The sequence below is a fragment of the Vitis vinifera genome, chromosome 15, assembly GCF_030704535.1.
Source record: "Vitis vinifera cultivar Pinot Noir 40024 chromosome 15, ASM3070453v1".
Classification (NCBI taxonomy): domain Eukaryota; kingdom Viridiplantae; phylum Streptophyta; class Magnoliopsida; order Vitales; family Vitaceae; genus Vitis; species Vitis vinifera.
The window spans coordinates 12,631,388-12,645,928 of NC_081819.1; the positions used below are offsets into that span (position 1 = coordinate 12,631,388).

General features: G+C 37.3%; 1 protein-coding gene across 2 annotated transcripts in view; it reads right to left on the reverse strand.

Annotated features, from left to right (window-relative positions):
• LOC100247844 (DNA replication ATP-dependent helicase/nuclease JHS1) overlaps positions 1-11,990 on the reverse strand; it is a 46,095-nt gene extending 34,105 nt beyond the window's left edge. The window contains exons 1-11 of one of the 2 annotated variants that reach the window (XM_010663145.3): positions 11,081-11,985; positions 10,839-11,009; positions 10,528-10,755; positions 10,392-10,454; positions 2,591-2,800; positions 2,446-2,499; positions 2,299-2,360; positions 1,401-1,533; positions 1,140-1,250; positions 922-1,018; positions 627-709 (exon numbers count right to left, since the gene is read on the reverse strand). In XM_010663145.3, coding sequence (XP_010661447.1) covers positions 627-709; positions 922-1,018; positions 1,140-1,250; positions 1,401-1,533; positions 2,299-2,360; positions 2,446-2,499; positions 2,591-2,800; positions 10,392-10,454; positions 10,528-10,755; positions 10,839-11,009; positions 11,081-11,788 — 1,920 coding nt within the window. In that variant the 5' untranslated portion in view covers positions 11,789-11,985. Of the gene's footprint in view, positions 1-626; positions 710-921; positions 1,019-1,139; positions 1,251-1,400; positions 1,534-2,298; positions 2,361-2,445; positions 2,500-2,590; positions 2,801-10,391; positions 10,455-10,527; positions 10,756-10,838; positions 11,010-11,080 lie in introns of both variants that reach the window. The other variant, XM_010663146.3, reaches the window with a different exon arrangement.
• Positions 11,991-14,541: the final 2,551 nt, after the last annotated feature.

The window sequence follows — 14,541 nt, forward strand, 5'->3', positions numbered from 1 at the left end:
GTTAGAGCCACCTAACTATGTACAGATGGCTATGTACAAGATGGCAATGTATGTAAGGTGGACAAACATGAGTTTCAGTGTCTCCGAAATGGATACAAGGTGTCTAGCAGACCCAACCCTAAAAGATATATTATTAGACTTATAAACATAACCATGGATTTCACTTCAACCCAGATACCAGATGTTCAACAATGCAAAAGAGGGGAAAAGGGAAATATAGGAAGAGCCCTGTCACATAGATAATATCCTATCTAAATATCGGCCAGAAATGACCTAAGTTCATTGAACAATAAAGTAATAATAGTAATAAAGCATTAATCATGTAATTATTGCTGTCTCACCCCCAATGGAAAAGACCTGAGATTTATTTCTGCAATCAACAAGGAAGCTAATTTCAAGTCCACATATAGCACAATGGGTATGTTAATACTTCTTTAATCAGGTAACCAAGCCCACCCCCACCTTAATAGGACACACTTATGATATACAAAACTAGCTCGACAGCAGGTATGATGAAACTATGGGTCAGGCTTGATCTGGCTTAGGATTAGTCCTATCCCAAATTTGCCCTGTTGCATAACTAAATTAATAACAGTGTGACATTAGTGAAATTCAATAGCAATCACCTGTGAATTCTTGAAGAGGACGATCCAGTTTAGTATTCTTGGAGTTGCCTCAATCAAAGTTTTATACATATCATCTTCATTTACTGCAAAATCCAGATAAGGACAATGTTAAATCTCAACAGGAAAAAAATGAGTTTGTTGATCACATTTACAGAAAAAGGCTAAAAAGCAGAATAAATATGGGAAACTAAACTAATACAACTACATTTATACTTTCATAAGTCCAATACAACAATGAAGCTGGACGATTTTGCCAGTGTAAAGTGTAATATTTTAGGGAAATGAAACTCTCCACCTCCACATGCATACAAGCTCTCAAGATTTTTCTGAACCACTATTCTTGCATACTCCTCCAAGAAAACTTTTGTAGGAATCTCTCTAATAAGTCCGGCCTACAGAGAAGGAATTGCATCCGACATTAGATACAGTGTACTTCAAAAGCTTGCTCATGACAAAAACAAAATCATATTTGACAATTTTGAAATGTAAACAAAGGGATTTTGAAACTATCACCTGAAAAATTTGGTGCAGCAAGGTACCTATCAATGCTGCAGTTGAATGTTCACTGCATTTTAGCCTCTCATCCAGGACAGTTCGTCTTGAGCAACTGAAACTAGCAGCTACCTAAAAGTTTTCTTGAATTTATTAAGAACAATTAGGGTAAAAGAAAGCACAAAGTGGCTTGAAGCAGTTAAACGTTGTAAAAACCACAACAAACATTTTCATATGTGAAAAAGAAAAGGCACAATATTCAAGCAAGCAGATAATAATTACCCGAGTGCCAGACACCAGTATATCAGGGTGAACAATTAGAAAGTTGTTGTCATGGTCTACATCACACTTTCCCTGGTCATCAAATTTACCGATTACATGTATAGTATCTCCAGGAGCAATGACAGAATAAAACCTGAAAAGGAAGATTTTCAGGAACAGTAGGACAATAATATGTGTAATGGAATTCAGTAACCCTATAAACAGTCAGATGAGAATAAGTTTCATATATAAAAGGGTTTTACGCAGAAGATTGAAGGCGCACATGATAATAATCAAAACAGAAAAGTAGATTGCATAACCATATGAAAAATCCAACTACTTAATGTTGAATGGATCCCCAAGAAACTAGGATGAACACTGATTAAAGATTAAACCAACAACAATGGCCAATTCTTTAGATTCAACAATGTAAAAGATGAATAGACCATTTTATTTGGATCCTGGAAGTTTGCCTATCAATGCTAATTCATTTTAAGGTAATCCTTCCAAACACACAAAACAAAAAAAACAAAAAAAACAAAAACAAAAAAAAATTAAAAAAAAAAAACCAAAAAAGGGAGAGAGAGAGAGTTTATTTTTAATTTATAATGTCATATTCTACTACCAAAACAAGTAAAACACCAATTAACAGGGTTAACACTCCAAACAAACTTTCTTTTATAAGAAAGTCAAGAATATTTTCTATTGTTATTGCAGTAAGATCCGAGCTACCGAGGATTGAAGCCATGAGACCTCAACTAATAGCACAACAGTGTCACTGCCAGAGCAGCAAACCAATAGTCCTGATCTTGACAGTGCGTTAATAACATTCAAGGAATATTTCATAATAAAAAATTATCTAGAAACAAACAGGACAAAAAAAACACATATGGCCAAAGCAAGGATGGAGAATGCTAACCACTCATCCCTCAAATACACAGCCTGCTCTTCTCCAGTTTTCTCATTCAGTAAGCGAAGTACCTGAAAAGAAATTGATCACCAGTACTAAGTTACCAATCCTATCAAGACAACAAAAAGATTTTTGTGATTAAAGTTTAATAAGAACCTTAGAAGGACACTGTGCACCAGATAAATCAGCATATTCCCGCTTCTCAGAAACCTATGGCAAAGATATGATACAAAATAATCAACCTCTAACTCATCATTTCTGCATGGAAAGGTTCTAAATGTAATTTTTGCTAGAAGGATACCTCCAAAACAAGAAAAATAATGTTGGAACATTCCCCATTGACCTTTTCTGTTGGACCCATCTCTGGTATCTTTAATGCAGGATCAACTCTAAGAGGCATCTCATCACCATTTATGCACTGGACTTTGGATAAACATGCCTCTCCATCACTAGATACTGATTCTTCAACAGAAATGGCATCTTCTACTTGATCCAAAAGTTCAAGCAATGCCTAAGAAAATTGGCAAACAAAAACTATAGCTATCAGCCAGGACAATATGCTCCAGAAATTTATTTAACCATGTCATAGGGGCTCATGAGCTATTATTTGTGAACACTTAAATCAGAACACAAATTTTATAGCATGGCAATTCTCATACATCTCGATATAGGGACTCAGTTATGGGTGTGCAATTTTACTAGTTCAATGCAAATTCAAGGTGTCAGACATAGGAATTACAATGGGCAGGTGAATCAGGTAACCCACCCAAACTCTTCAAGTACAAGTTTTGTCCATTTGGAGCATCTTAAGTGGGATGAGATGGATTCATAAAAAGGAACATAAACTCAGATCAAATTTGGGGAAGGAAAGGATTAGGAAATTCATCCCTGAAGATGCCCTGATTATGTTTTGTTGCAAATACCATAAACATCTCAAATTTTATATATAATAACCAATATATCTTATGCTTAATTGCTTATTAGGGCACCAAGTTATTAGGGACTTCAAAACAAGGCTAGCTAGACTTGATATTCGAAATTTGGCTAACTCATAACCATATCCTTCTCTCTCCCTCCCCCTCTCCCCCTCCCTCACTGGCTACATCCAGCCATAATCAGTGCATACTTCAACAACCTCTATCAGGTATCAACCTCAAACCCACAATAAGTCATTTTTGATAGCTACCACAACAAACCCTTTTTGGTCTTTTTAATCCTAGCATGCAGCTCCATCAACTGTCATCAGCTTCATTATCCACCAAGTTGCCAGCATCCACAAAAGCCATCATTGCCTGCACCTTACAAGTATCAGTACAACAGCACTCCTAAATGCCATAAACATGTTGATCTACCACCATCATGCTCAATACCACTGCAGCTCATCTTCTAGCATCAATCCAACTATATGTACTATTAATTATTTCCTATCTACCATGAAGGATAAAAATCAAATGTGAAGATCGATTTTGACATCATTATAGTTGTTTTCATCACTGCCAAACCAGACCCCACACAACCAATAGACTGGTCTCAGTTCGATGGCATATTCAGGAAGGAGTTCTCCTTTCACACAATCAATTTTTGCCTCTCCCAACCTCTATTTTTACACAGAAATTATTATCTAGACATAGGGCCCAACTATATGTATTTCCTTGTAAACGTTTGCTAGTTTCAATACAGACAAGGAAGAAACAAAAGTTTCAAATTGAAACAATCACACATGAGTGTGAGTGTGAGTGTGTCTGCTTTTGAATTTAGTACACTGTTTATCTACACTGTTACAAACAAATAGGATTGGGCTCACACTTGACCTTGCCTCTCTGTTATCCTGCACCAGACTACTTTACAAATAACTGAACAAAGAACAAGGATAATTATGTACGAGTCCTGAAAAATATGTGCCACAGCTCTCAAATCTTTCCCTTACTCTCTGCCTTCTCCATATCATTCTAACATCTCAAACCACCTTCCCCGCTGCCCCAAACCCAAAATATATAACCTTTCTTAAGTTCTGGGTGTTATGCATAAACATCACATCACATGTGCTTTCTTAACTTCTTTGTGATATGCACACAGGTCATATGTGCCAGCAGAAATCAACAAAAAAGAGAAAAAAAATTATAACACGCTTACAAATTTAAAATTGTTGACAAATCAATATGGAATTGTTGACTCGTTTTTAACAAAGGATAAAATCACAATGAAACTAGAACTGTATATTTCTGTATAGCTGTATTTTTTTCCTTCTTTCCTAAGTTGTTAGCATGTTAGTAGGTGAGTCCTGATTTCTAGGAACTAATACCCGATTTTGAGTTAAAGGTAGGTTCTTCTATAAATATTGTATTCTTCCTACCCATTAATAGTATTGAGATTCAATTTGTCCATGTTGTATCAGAGCTCTAGGGCTTATTCTTTCCGCAATCTCTCACCTTGGCCTTCGTTGCCATCAAACTGTTTCTGGTCTGTGCAGCCTTCATTGCTACAAAAGTATTTCCATCACTGCAACCTTTGTTGCAGCCTTAATCGCCATATTAAATCTAATCATCTATTCCAGTTTTTTACCCTTATGATTCTTGCAATGCCGGAAGCCTTGGAAGTCTCCACTAGATTAACCTTGCTCCATCCCAAAACAGAAACCAAACCTTAGGAGAATATCAAAAAATTCATCCATCCTTTAGACTCAATGGTTGAGATTATCTAATCTGGTCACAACTTGTGAGTGCATTCCTATATGGGAATGGGAAACTTAGCCACCTTATTGGACCTATGCCTGGTGAAAGCAATCCTCAGTTTACTGCCTAGGATGAAGCTAACTCCTATGATAATGGTGTGGCTGAGGAACTCGATGCTACTAGAAATCAGTGGAACTTGTATATTCCTAGCCACTGCAAGAGATAGTTGGGAAACAGTAAGGCAAACGTAATCCAAGGTTCAAGATGCCTCTCAAATCTATGAAATCAAGACCAAAATTCATTTAACCAAAAAAGGTACAATGTTAGTAACAAAATACTATTCCATAACGAAAGGATTATGGCTTGAATTAGATTATTACCAAAATTTTAAAATGAAATATAGTGAAGATGCAATTATGTTACTAAACTTTGTTGAAAGGGAAAGAATTTTTTAGCTTTTAGCTAGCCTTTCTGTTGAATATCATCAAGTACAGGTACAAGTGTTTGGGAAGGAATCTTTGCCTCACTTACATGAGCTATTCTCCATCATTCAGGCTGACGAAGGAAGAAGGAATGTGATGTTGGACACCCTAGTAGAAGAAGGATCTCCTTTGGCTGTGGTGAAACCATCTTCTCTAAAAAAACTATGGTAGCCAAACTCTTAACTTCGAAAGCAGCAGAGGGGAGACATTCAAGCCATCGATCAATAAAGATGAACTTTGGTGCAATTACTGCGAGAAACCAAGATACACCAAGGAAACTTGCTGGAAACTGAGGGGAAAACAACTATTTGGTAGAAATAACAATTACACTCGAGCAATAGTTTTCTGTGAAGCTAAGAAAGAAGATATGACTTTTTTGAGCTGGACTTTATGCTGGTTTGAAGCCGCTTCTGGGTTTAGGATTAATTTGGCTAAGAGCGAAATTATTCCAGTGGGGGAGGTGGATGAGATCCTTGAGATGGCTGTGGAGCTGGGCTGCAAGGTGGGCCAGCTGCCTTCAACCTACCTGGGGCTGCCTCTGGGCGCGCCTAATAAAGCGGGTTATGTGTGGGATGGGGTGGAAGAACGGATGAGGTGGAAACTAGCCCTATGGAAGCGGCAATACTTGTCTAAGGGTGGTAGAATCACCCTCATAAAGAGCACACTGGCTAGCATGCCTTTGTACCAGTTGTCCCTATTTCGTATGCCCAAGGGAGTGGCGAGAAGACTTGAAAAACTGCAAAGAGATTTCTTGTGGGGAGGGGGGAGCACGGAAAGAAAAGCTCACCTAGTCAGTTGGGAGAAGGTGTGTGTGAGCAAAGAGAAGGGGGGGCTTGGCTTGAGGAAAATAGCCCAGTTGAACAAAGCCCTTCTTGGAAAATGGGTTTGGAGATTTGCTCGTGCCAAGGATGAAATGTGGAAACGTGTTCTTGTAGCAAAATACGGGCAAGAGGATTTTGGGTGGAGAACTAAAAAAGCAAATGGGGCATTTGGGGTGGGGCTTTGGAAGGAGATTATGAAAGAAGCAGATTGGTGTTGGAATAATATGACTTTTAAGGTGGGAAAAGGCACCAAAATCAGGTTTTGGAAGGACACTTGGTGTGGGGATGTGGAGCTGGCCCGGAGTTTCCCTCAACTCTTCAATGTGGCTGCCCAAAAAGGTGCCACTGTGGGGGACTTATGGGACCAGAATGCTGGCCAAGGTGAGTGGAACCTAAGGTTCTTGAGAAGTTTCAATGATTGGGAGCTGCCCTTGGTTGAAGAACTGTTGCAAATCCTAAGGAATCAAAGAATTAATTTGGAGGAGGATTTGGCATTGTGGAAGGGGGGAAAAAATGGGCAGTTTGGTGTCAAGGATGCGTATGGACTGTTGACCAGCCATAGTACTTTTCTATTTCCCAAAAAGGGCATTTGGGTGGAGAATGTGCCTTCCAAGTTAGCGTTCTTTGCGTGGGAAGCTATTTGGGGGAGGATCCCTACTATTGATAGGCTTCAAAAGAGAGGATGGCAAATCCCTAACCGGTGTTACCTATGTGGTAGTGATGAGGAAAATGTTAGTCATCTTCTTATACATTGTACAGTGGCTAGTGTGCTGTGGGGGATGACTCTTAGTCTGTTTGGAGCCCAGTGGGTCTTTCCAGAAACTGTAAAGGAGGTGATTACCAGCTGGAAGGGTTCCTTTGTGGGCAAAAAGAGGAAGAGAATATGGAGATCCATACCGTTGTTTATTTTTTGGACGGTGTGGAAGGAAAGGAATAGATTAGCATTTAGGGGGGGGGAGCTAGCTATACAGAAAATCAAGTATTCTTTTGTCTGTAATATGTGGGGGTGGGCAAAATTGTATAATGGTGTAGAGTCCCGGTCCCTTATAGGTTTCCTGGAGTGGATAGCCTCCAGTTGAGGGCTGGTGGGTTTTTTGTTGTTTTTGTTCTTTTGTTGTGTGGCCTTTGTCGCCTCGTATACTCCCTGTATGCTTTGCGGCGTTTGCCTTTGCTAATATACTGATGTTTACTTATCAAAAAAAAAAACAATTACACTCAAGAAACAATATATACCAAGAGGCAGTCAAGCAAACATGGCCCTTACTGAAGAGAAGTCAAGCCATGATTCTTCTCCTAGTAACCCAGAAATGGATAAATTGAGCAAAGAAGAAATTGAGAAGATTAGAAGCCTCCTCACCTCTATTGATAAACTAGTGGCTTCATGCTCATTGGCACACTCAGGTAAGTACCTCATAGCTCAAACCCTTAGTGCCTCACAGAACTGTAATCATAAAACCTGGATAATTGACTCAGATGCCATTGATCATATGATAAATTCCTCCCAACATTTCACTTTGTATATCACATGCCCTAGAAATAACAAAATCAAAGTTGCAAATGGCACATTGGCATCTGCAAAGGCACAATTCCCTCACTTCATGGTTCATATCTATCTTACTTCAGAATTTTTTTGCATGTTCCCAAACCATATGTGAACTTTTTGCCTATACAAAGATTACTAAAGATCTAAATTGTCATGTGACATTTTTTCCACATCATTGTGTCTTTCAGGAGCCAGTTATAAGGAGGACAATCAAGTATGCTAAGGAATAGGAAGGACTCTACTTTCTTGATACAAGTAGGGACAATGACAATGGTTGCCTACTTTCTTGATACAAGTAAGGACTCTACTTCAGAATTTTTTTGCATGTTCCCAAACCATATGTGAACTTTTTGCCTATACACAAGATTACTAAAGATCTAAATTGTCATGTTACATTTTTTCCACATCATTGTGTCTTTGAGGACCCGGTTATAGGGAGGACAATCAAGTATGCTAAGGAATAGAAAGGACTCTACTTTCTTGATACAAGTAGGGGCAAAGACAGTGGTTGCCTATCTCTCTCTCATTTTTCAAAAAAATAAAATAAAATAAAGCTCAAATTTGGCTTCATCATTTTTGTTTAGGGCATCATTATTTCTTCTTGTTAAAGACTATGTTTCCTATTTTATTTCAAGACTTGGATGTTACAACTTTTCATTGTGAAGTCTATGAATTCGCAAACATCATCAGGTTTTGTTCCCTTTAAGTGATAATAAAACATCTCATCCTTTTTCCTTGGTGCATATCGATATCTGGGACCCTCTTGAATGCCAGATATCATTGGAGCTCGATGGTTTGTTTCTTTCATTGATGATTATACTCAGGTTAGTTAGTTGTTTCTTATGAACAATAAGTCTAATGTTAGCTCTCTAGAAGCATAAACGGATGGTGATTAGGCTTAAATTAGCGATTGATAGAAAATTGACATTAGATTATTGTTCTTAGGTGATAATCTAGTGTAACGACCCACTCCTTATCGTGCAAATATTGCCTAAAATGAGCTCAAACGAGTCGTTACGGCTTTAAAACACATCTACAAAGTTAAAAAGAGCTTATGCACATATAGCATCAAAAACTTTTTAACATATCAAATGAGGGATATAGACACGATGTTCTCATTATATCCCATAGGACTGTAAGGTCAAACAAAACCCTCATACCAAGGTCGAAAATCGACTTTAATAACATTTGTATCAACTCACTCCCGACCGTATAAATATTGTCTGTTTTGAACTGAAAATGTCTTCACAGCTTTAAAATGCATTTAGATGGTTAAAAGAAATCCATAGCTATATAGTGCAAGAACTTTTTTCCCCTATCTGATATGGAATATCACAACCACCAACCCCATATGCAAACACAACGTCCTCATGTCCCACAAGATTGCAAAATCAAACAGACAAACACCACTTAGTGAAGCCAGACAAACTCTTTAGTGGGGCCAAACAAACTCTCATACCAGAGTTAAGGATCCCCGACCCTAATGTAAGAGTTTGTTTGGTCCCGTAAGGGGTGTATATCTATTTGACCTTACAATCCTATGGGACACGAAAAAAATGAGTCTATACAAGGGGTGATTGTGACACCCCACATTGGATAAAAGAAAAAGTTTCTGACATTATATATATATATATATATAGACTCCTCTTAACAATGTAGATGTGTTTTAAAGCTATGAAGGCTCTTTTAACCAAACGTGGACAAAAATGACATGGTTAAGAGTGCTTCATTACATCTAGTAACATGGAGAAGCAAGAAACAAGTAATAGTAGGCAGATCAAGCACAGAAGCAAAGTTCAAAGCTATGGTACATGGGATTTTATGATTTATTATAGCTAAAAATAATTCTTGCAGATTTGGGAGTAAAGTGGGCAAGAACCATGAAACTATGTTGTGACAACAAGTCTACAATCAACATTGCTAATAATTTGGTACAACATGATCGCACTAAGCATATGGAAGTAAACAAACACTTCATCAAAGAAAAGTTAGACAATAGTCTATTTTATACTCCATATGTCTCAACAACTGGGCAGCTTGTAGATATTCTAACTAAAGGCTTGCCAACTCACTCATTTCAACATATTACAAGCAAGTTGGCAATGGACAACATCTACTCACCAGCTTGAGGGGGAGTGTTGACACATCACTATGGATTTGTTGACTCGTTTTTAACAAAGGATAAAATCCCTATGAAACTGGAACTATATACTTTTGTACAGATGTATTTTTTTTTCCTTCTTTCCCAAGTTGTTAGCATGTTAGTTGGTGAGTCTTGATTTCCAGGAACTAATTCGTCATTTTCTGTAAAAAAAAAGTAGGTTCCTAAATTAGCTACACCTCTTCATATAAATGTTGTATTCTTTCTATTCATTAATAGTATCAAGATTCAATTTGTCCACAAGCATGAACAAAAGTCAGAACTGTTACACGTTTCCAAACTGGTGTTGGTCACAGGACAAGAATCTAGGTATCTGACACACCAAAGATTGATCATCTACATTACCAAGGCATCCTAAGAGAATAAAAAGGAGGAACCAATAGCTTAATTAGAAAAACATGTAAATCAGTTACTATTACAAACCTTTTTGTGTTGCCTTAAGCCCATCTGGTCAGATACCAATTTGCAATCAACACCATCAATATTCTGCACTTTAAGTATGCATAAATCATCAGAAAAAGAAAAATCCCAAAGGTACATTGTAAATGTGCTCAATTACCTTCTCGTGGCAATATGATAAAGATGGTGGAGTTCGAAAAGGACTTTGTCTTTTTCTTACCACACCTGGGTCAGTCATATCAATTTCATTTCCATTGGAATCCATGACTTGACCCAGTTTCACCTTTTTTAAGCTAACCCTATTCGAGAATACCACAGATTTTTCAGAAGCTTTCATTGTTGGGGAACAAAGCCACTTCTCGAGTTTGCCTTCTGAATCAGGAGAAGTCTGCACAATGGACCATTTATCGGCCATCATAAGATACAAATAACAGAAACTAAATATAAAGCAAAATTAAAGTAGAAACATACCTTATTCTGTGAGCATTGTCTAAAATTCAATGAGATCAACCTAGAAGCATCACCCAACACTCTCATCACCTCTGGGCCATGCTTCTTCGTCATTGCTTGAAGCCGCTCATTCACAGGAGAGATCTTCCATGTCACCTCGTCACTTCCATCATCCTGGCTTTGCTTTATCAACTACCAATCAACCCATCCACATTAAAAAAATGCTCAACTGGAAAAAAATTGAAAAACAAAAAATCATTTACCATTCCAGGCGAGAACTTGAACCGCTTAAGTGCCATGGACTTGGAAACCTCAGGTGACACCTGAGAAGGGTTCTCCTCAACATCCACAGCCATTGCTGGAATATTCCCAGGAGGCGTACTCTGGGAGGGGTTATTCGGATCAGTTTTCCGTGAATTTGATGTCGACGCACTTGGGAAAGCATTTCTGGGGTTCTTCCTGGTAGAAACTGCATTGTTTGAATCCGCTGTTCCTGAATTCAGGGCATTTCCAAAGTTTGAAACAGATTCAATTCGACCAGCATTGCTAGGGTTTTGAGAGGTTGAAAGGCCATTCTTTGGATCAGTACTATCCAAATTCAGAGCTTTCCGAGGGTTCCCAGAGGCTGAAACGGCATCGTTTTCATCAGCAATTCCCAAACTCGGAGCAGTTTTAGGGTTTTGAAGTGCTAAACCAGATTCCAACGGTGGAGGTTTTGGGGCTGAAACGGCGTTGCTTCGTGCAGCAGTTGCTGAAATAAGAACATTTTCAGGACAAGCAGCTGTAGGATTTTGAAGGGGTGGAGCAGACTGTGATGGTGGATTAGGGCCGGGGGTGCAAACAGCGTCGTTAGGGCGAGAGGTGGAAGATTGGGAGTGGCGAAGGAAGAAGTGTTGGATGCCGAACTTGGAAGGCTGAGAGTTAGGTTGGTTTTGGTTTGATTTGGAGCTGGGTTTCTTCCTGGGAGCCATTTTTTTGAAGGCAAGTGTAGAGCTAAGGCTACAGCTTCATCGCCATGAAAGAAGCTTCAAGATTTGCAAGGCGCTTTATACGTTTACAGTAGGAATTTGTTTTCCCGCCCAAAACGAATGGCAAATGGATGGTACTGTTCCTGAAGGGCCTGTTTTTGGGCTAGGCCCATATAGTTTCCAACCCATGAACGTTTCTTAAGCCCCACATTTGGGCTGCCTCTTCGGCCGAGTCAAAGCCCAAGTTTTTGGTGGTTGAAAAAACCAGGTTTGAGAGTTGGGATAACAATGGGATAGGTTTTTTCAAGAACCCTGCTCTTAATAATATGGATTTGGGATAACGATAAATGGGATAGGGGCAAGTTAGAGATTTTTTTTCTAAAACCAAGGCAAGTTTCAATATTATTTTCCCTCGCCCAATTAAAATATATAATTAATATAAAAAAAATATTTTAATTCAAATTGTTTCATTTTAGCAATGGGGGAAGATTATTGATGCTTCAACTCAAAGAAGCCTCATGCATGTCATGCTATGCACTAGATTAGTTAGATATTTGTTATACTATGATGGTTAATTGTTATCAATTTGCTAAGGTTCAACAATTAGAGGGTAACAAAGCACAATCTTTAAGTAATTGAGAAGGATTCAAGATTACATGCTCATCTTCACTAGTGATGAGTTGGTTTTGATAGATTTTGTTCATGGTCAAAATATGGTTTTTAGGGGTGGAATTTGTGGTGTCAACCTATAGGGTTTATCCTTTTTTATTAAAGGATAAGCCATTAGTCGGAGGAGTGTGAAGTCATCATGCATTGCAAAGTCTAACGGGGTTGGACATGTTGCTTTTATAGTAGCTAAGGAAGTTATATGGGTTCAAAAAATTCTCATAGATCTAGGTGTTGTTGCAGGAGCGAGGTTTACCATGGTTTTTATTGGGACAATAGTGGAACAGTTGCACAGTAAAGAAACCTAAGAATTATAAGAGAAAGAAATATCACCTCATTATGAAATTTGTAGGGAGATGTGTTATTGTTATGGCCAGGATTATTTTAGCAAAAAATCTAGTAGACTCTTTCACTGCTACCCTCGTAGGAGTGTTTGATTAAGAAAATGAGGGATTAGGAAGACTATGTAATAGGACTTCAAGTGTAAGTAGGAACTTATTGGCATTGTGCTTACTTCTTGGAATTGTATTCTTATTGTAGATTAGTCCCAAAGATGAAGGACTTTAAATTTACAGAACCTAACCAATATTCAAGTAGTTGAACCCAAAGGAAGTGACTGAGAAACTAGTTCAAGAAAGAGATTGAAGGGAAGTTTTTTTATTATTATTATTATTTTACTTTTAGTGGTGAATTGTTAAGGTATGAGAGCTGAAAAGTTAGGAAATTAATGGTCTATTTGGGAAGTGTTTCCAAAAACAATAAAACAAAATTATGTTTGGAAACTAAATTCTAAAAAAAGGTTTTTTATTCTTAAAACCCAAAAAAAAACACATGTTTGGTTGAATTAGTAAAAAAAAAATATAAATAGGACTATAAGGGGAAAATGTCTTGGTAAAACCTAAACCTTAACCATTTTTTGTTTGTTTAAGGCCTATTTGGAATGTGTTTCCTTAAACTGTTTTCTGTTTTTGACAATAAAAAATACTTAAAAAACATGTTTGACAATTGTTCTTTGTGTTCTCAAAGTTGTTTTTTGTGCTTTCAAATTGATACCCTCAAACCCTCAAATCAAACAAATAGAATCAAATCCCAAATCCACACACAAAAAACAAACTCACAAACTTTCAACTTAAATAAAAAAATTATATCCCTTTTTAAAATGATTTTAAAATTAAAAGAAATTATTCCATTTTATATAAAACTTTCACCCCCAAATATATTTTTCCTCTAGACCTCTCTCTTCCTTCTAAGATCCTAATCACAATCTCTCTTCATATCTCTTCTTATCATCGCTACTTTCACACTCTTCTCTCTCTCTCTCTCTCTCTCTCTTTATCTTCTTGTCACCTCCATTTCCCCACTCCTACATATTTTCTCATCTAAATATAGTTCACGATTGTACCCACCCACCATTGCCCCATCTATGTGAAGTTCAGATTGCAACATTGCCACCATCCTTCATGACCAATATTCCCACCGATCTATTCTTTCCTTTGGAGAAAGGAATAAGAAAAAAAAAATTGAGAACACAAATTTAAAGGTTTGTGAGTTTGTTTTTGTATGTGGATTTGGGATTTGATTCAATTTAATTGTTTGATTTGAGGGTTTGTGGGTTTGTAGATTTCGTTCAATTTTTTTTTCTATTCTCCATTTTTTTTAAGTTTTTTTTTATTTAGTTACCTGTTTAGAAAATAGAGAAAACATCTTCAGATTGTTCTCCAAAAATATCAATTTGAAAACACAAAAAACAACTTTGAAAACACAAAGAACAATTGTCAAACATGTTTTTAAGTATTTTTTTTATTGTCAAAAATAGAAAAGAGTTTATGGAAACACATTCTAAATAGGCCTTAAACAAACAAAAAATGGTTAAGGTTTAGGTTTTACCAAGGCATTTTTCCCTTGTAGCCCTATTTTAGATACATGTCATACTATAGAGCTTTCATTTTATGCCCATTTTCTCTTCAAGACATGAAAAACTAATTTGAGTCAAGCTTTGTATTTACAAAGTTTGTGACCCATGTCTATAATTGGTACCACTAGAAGAGTTTTTACCAATGTTTTTAGAATTAGACAAGTCATTGAATTGA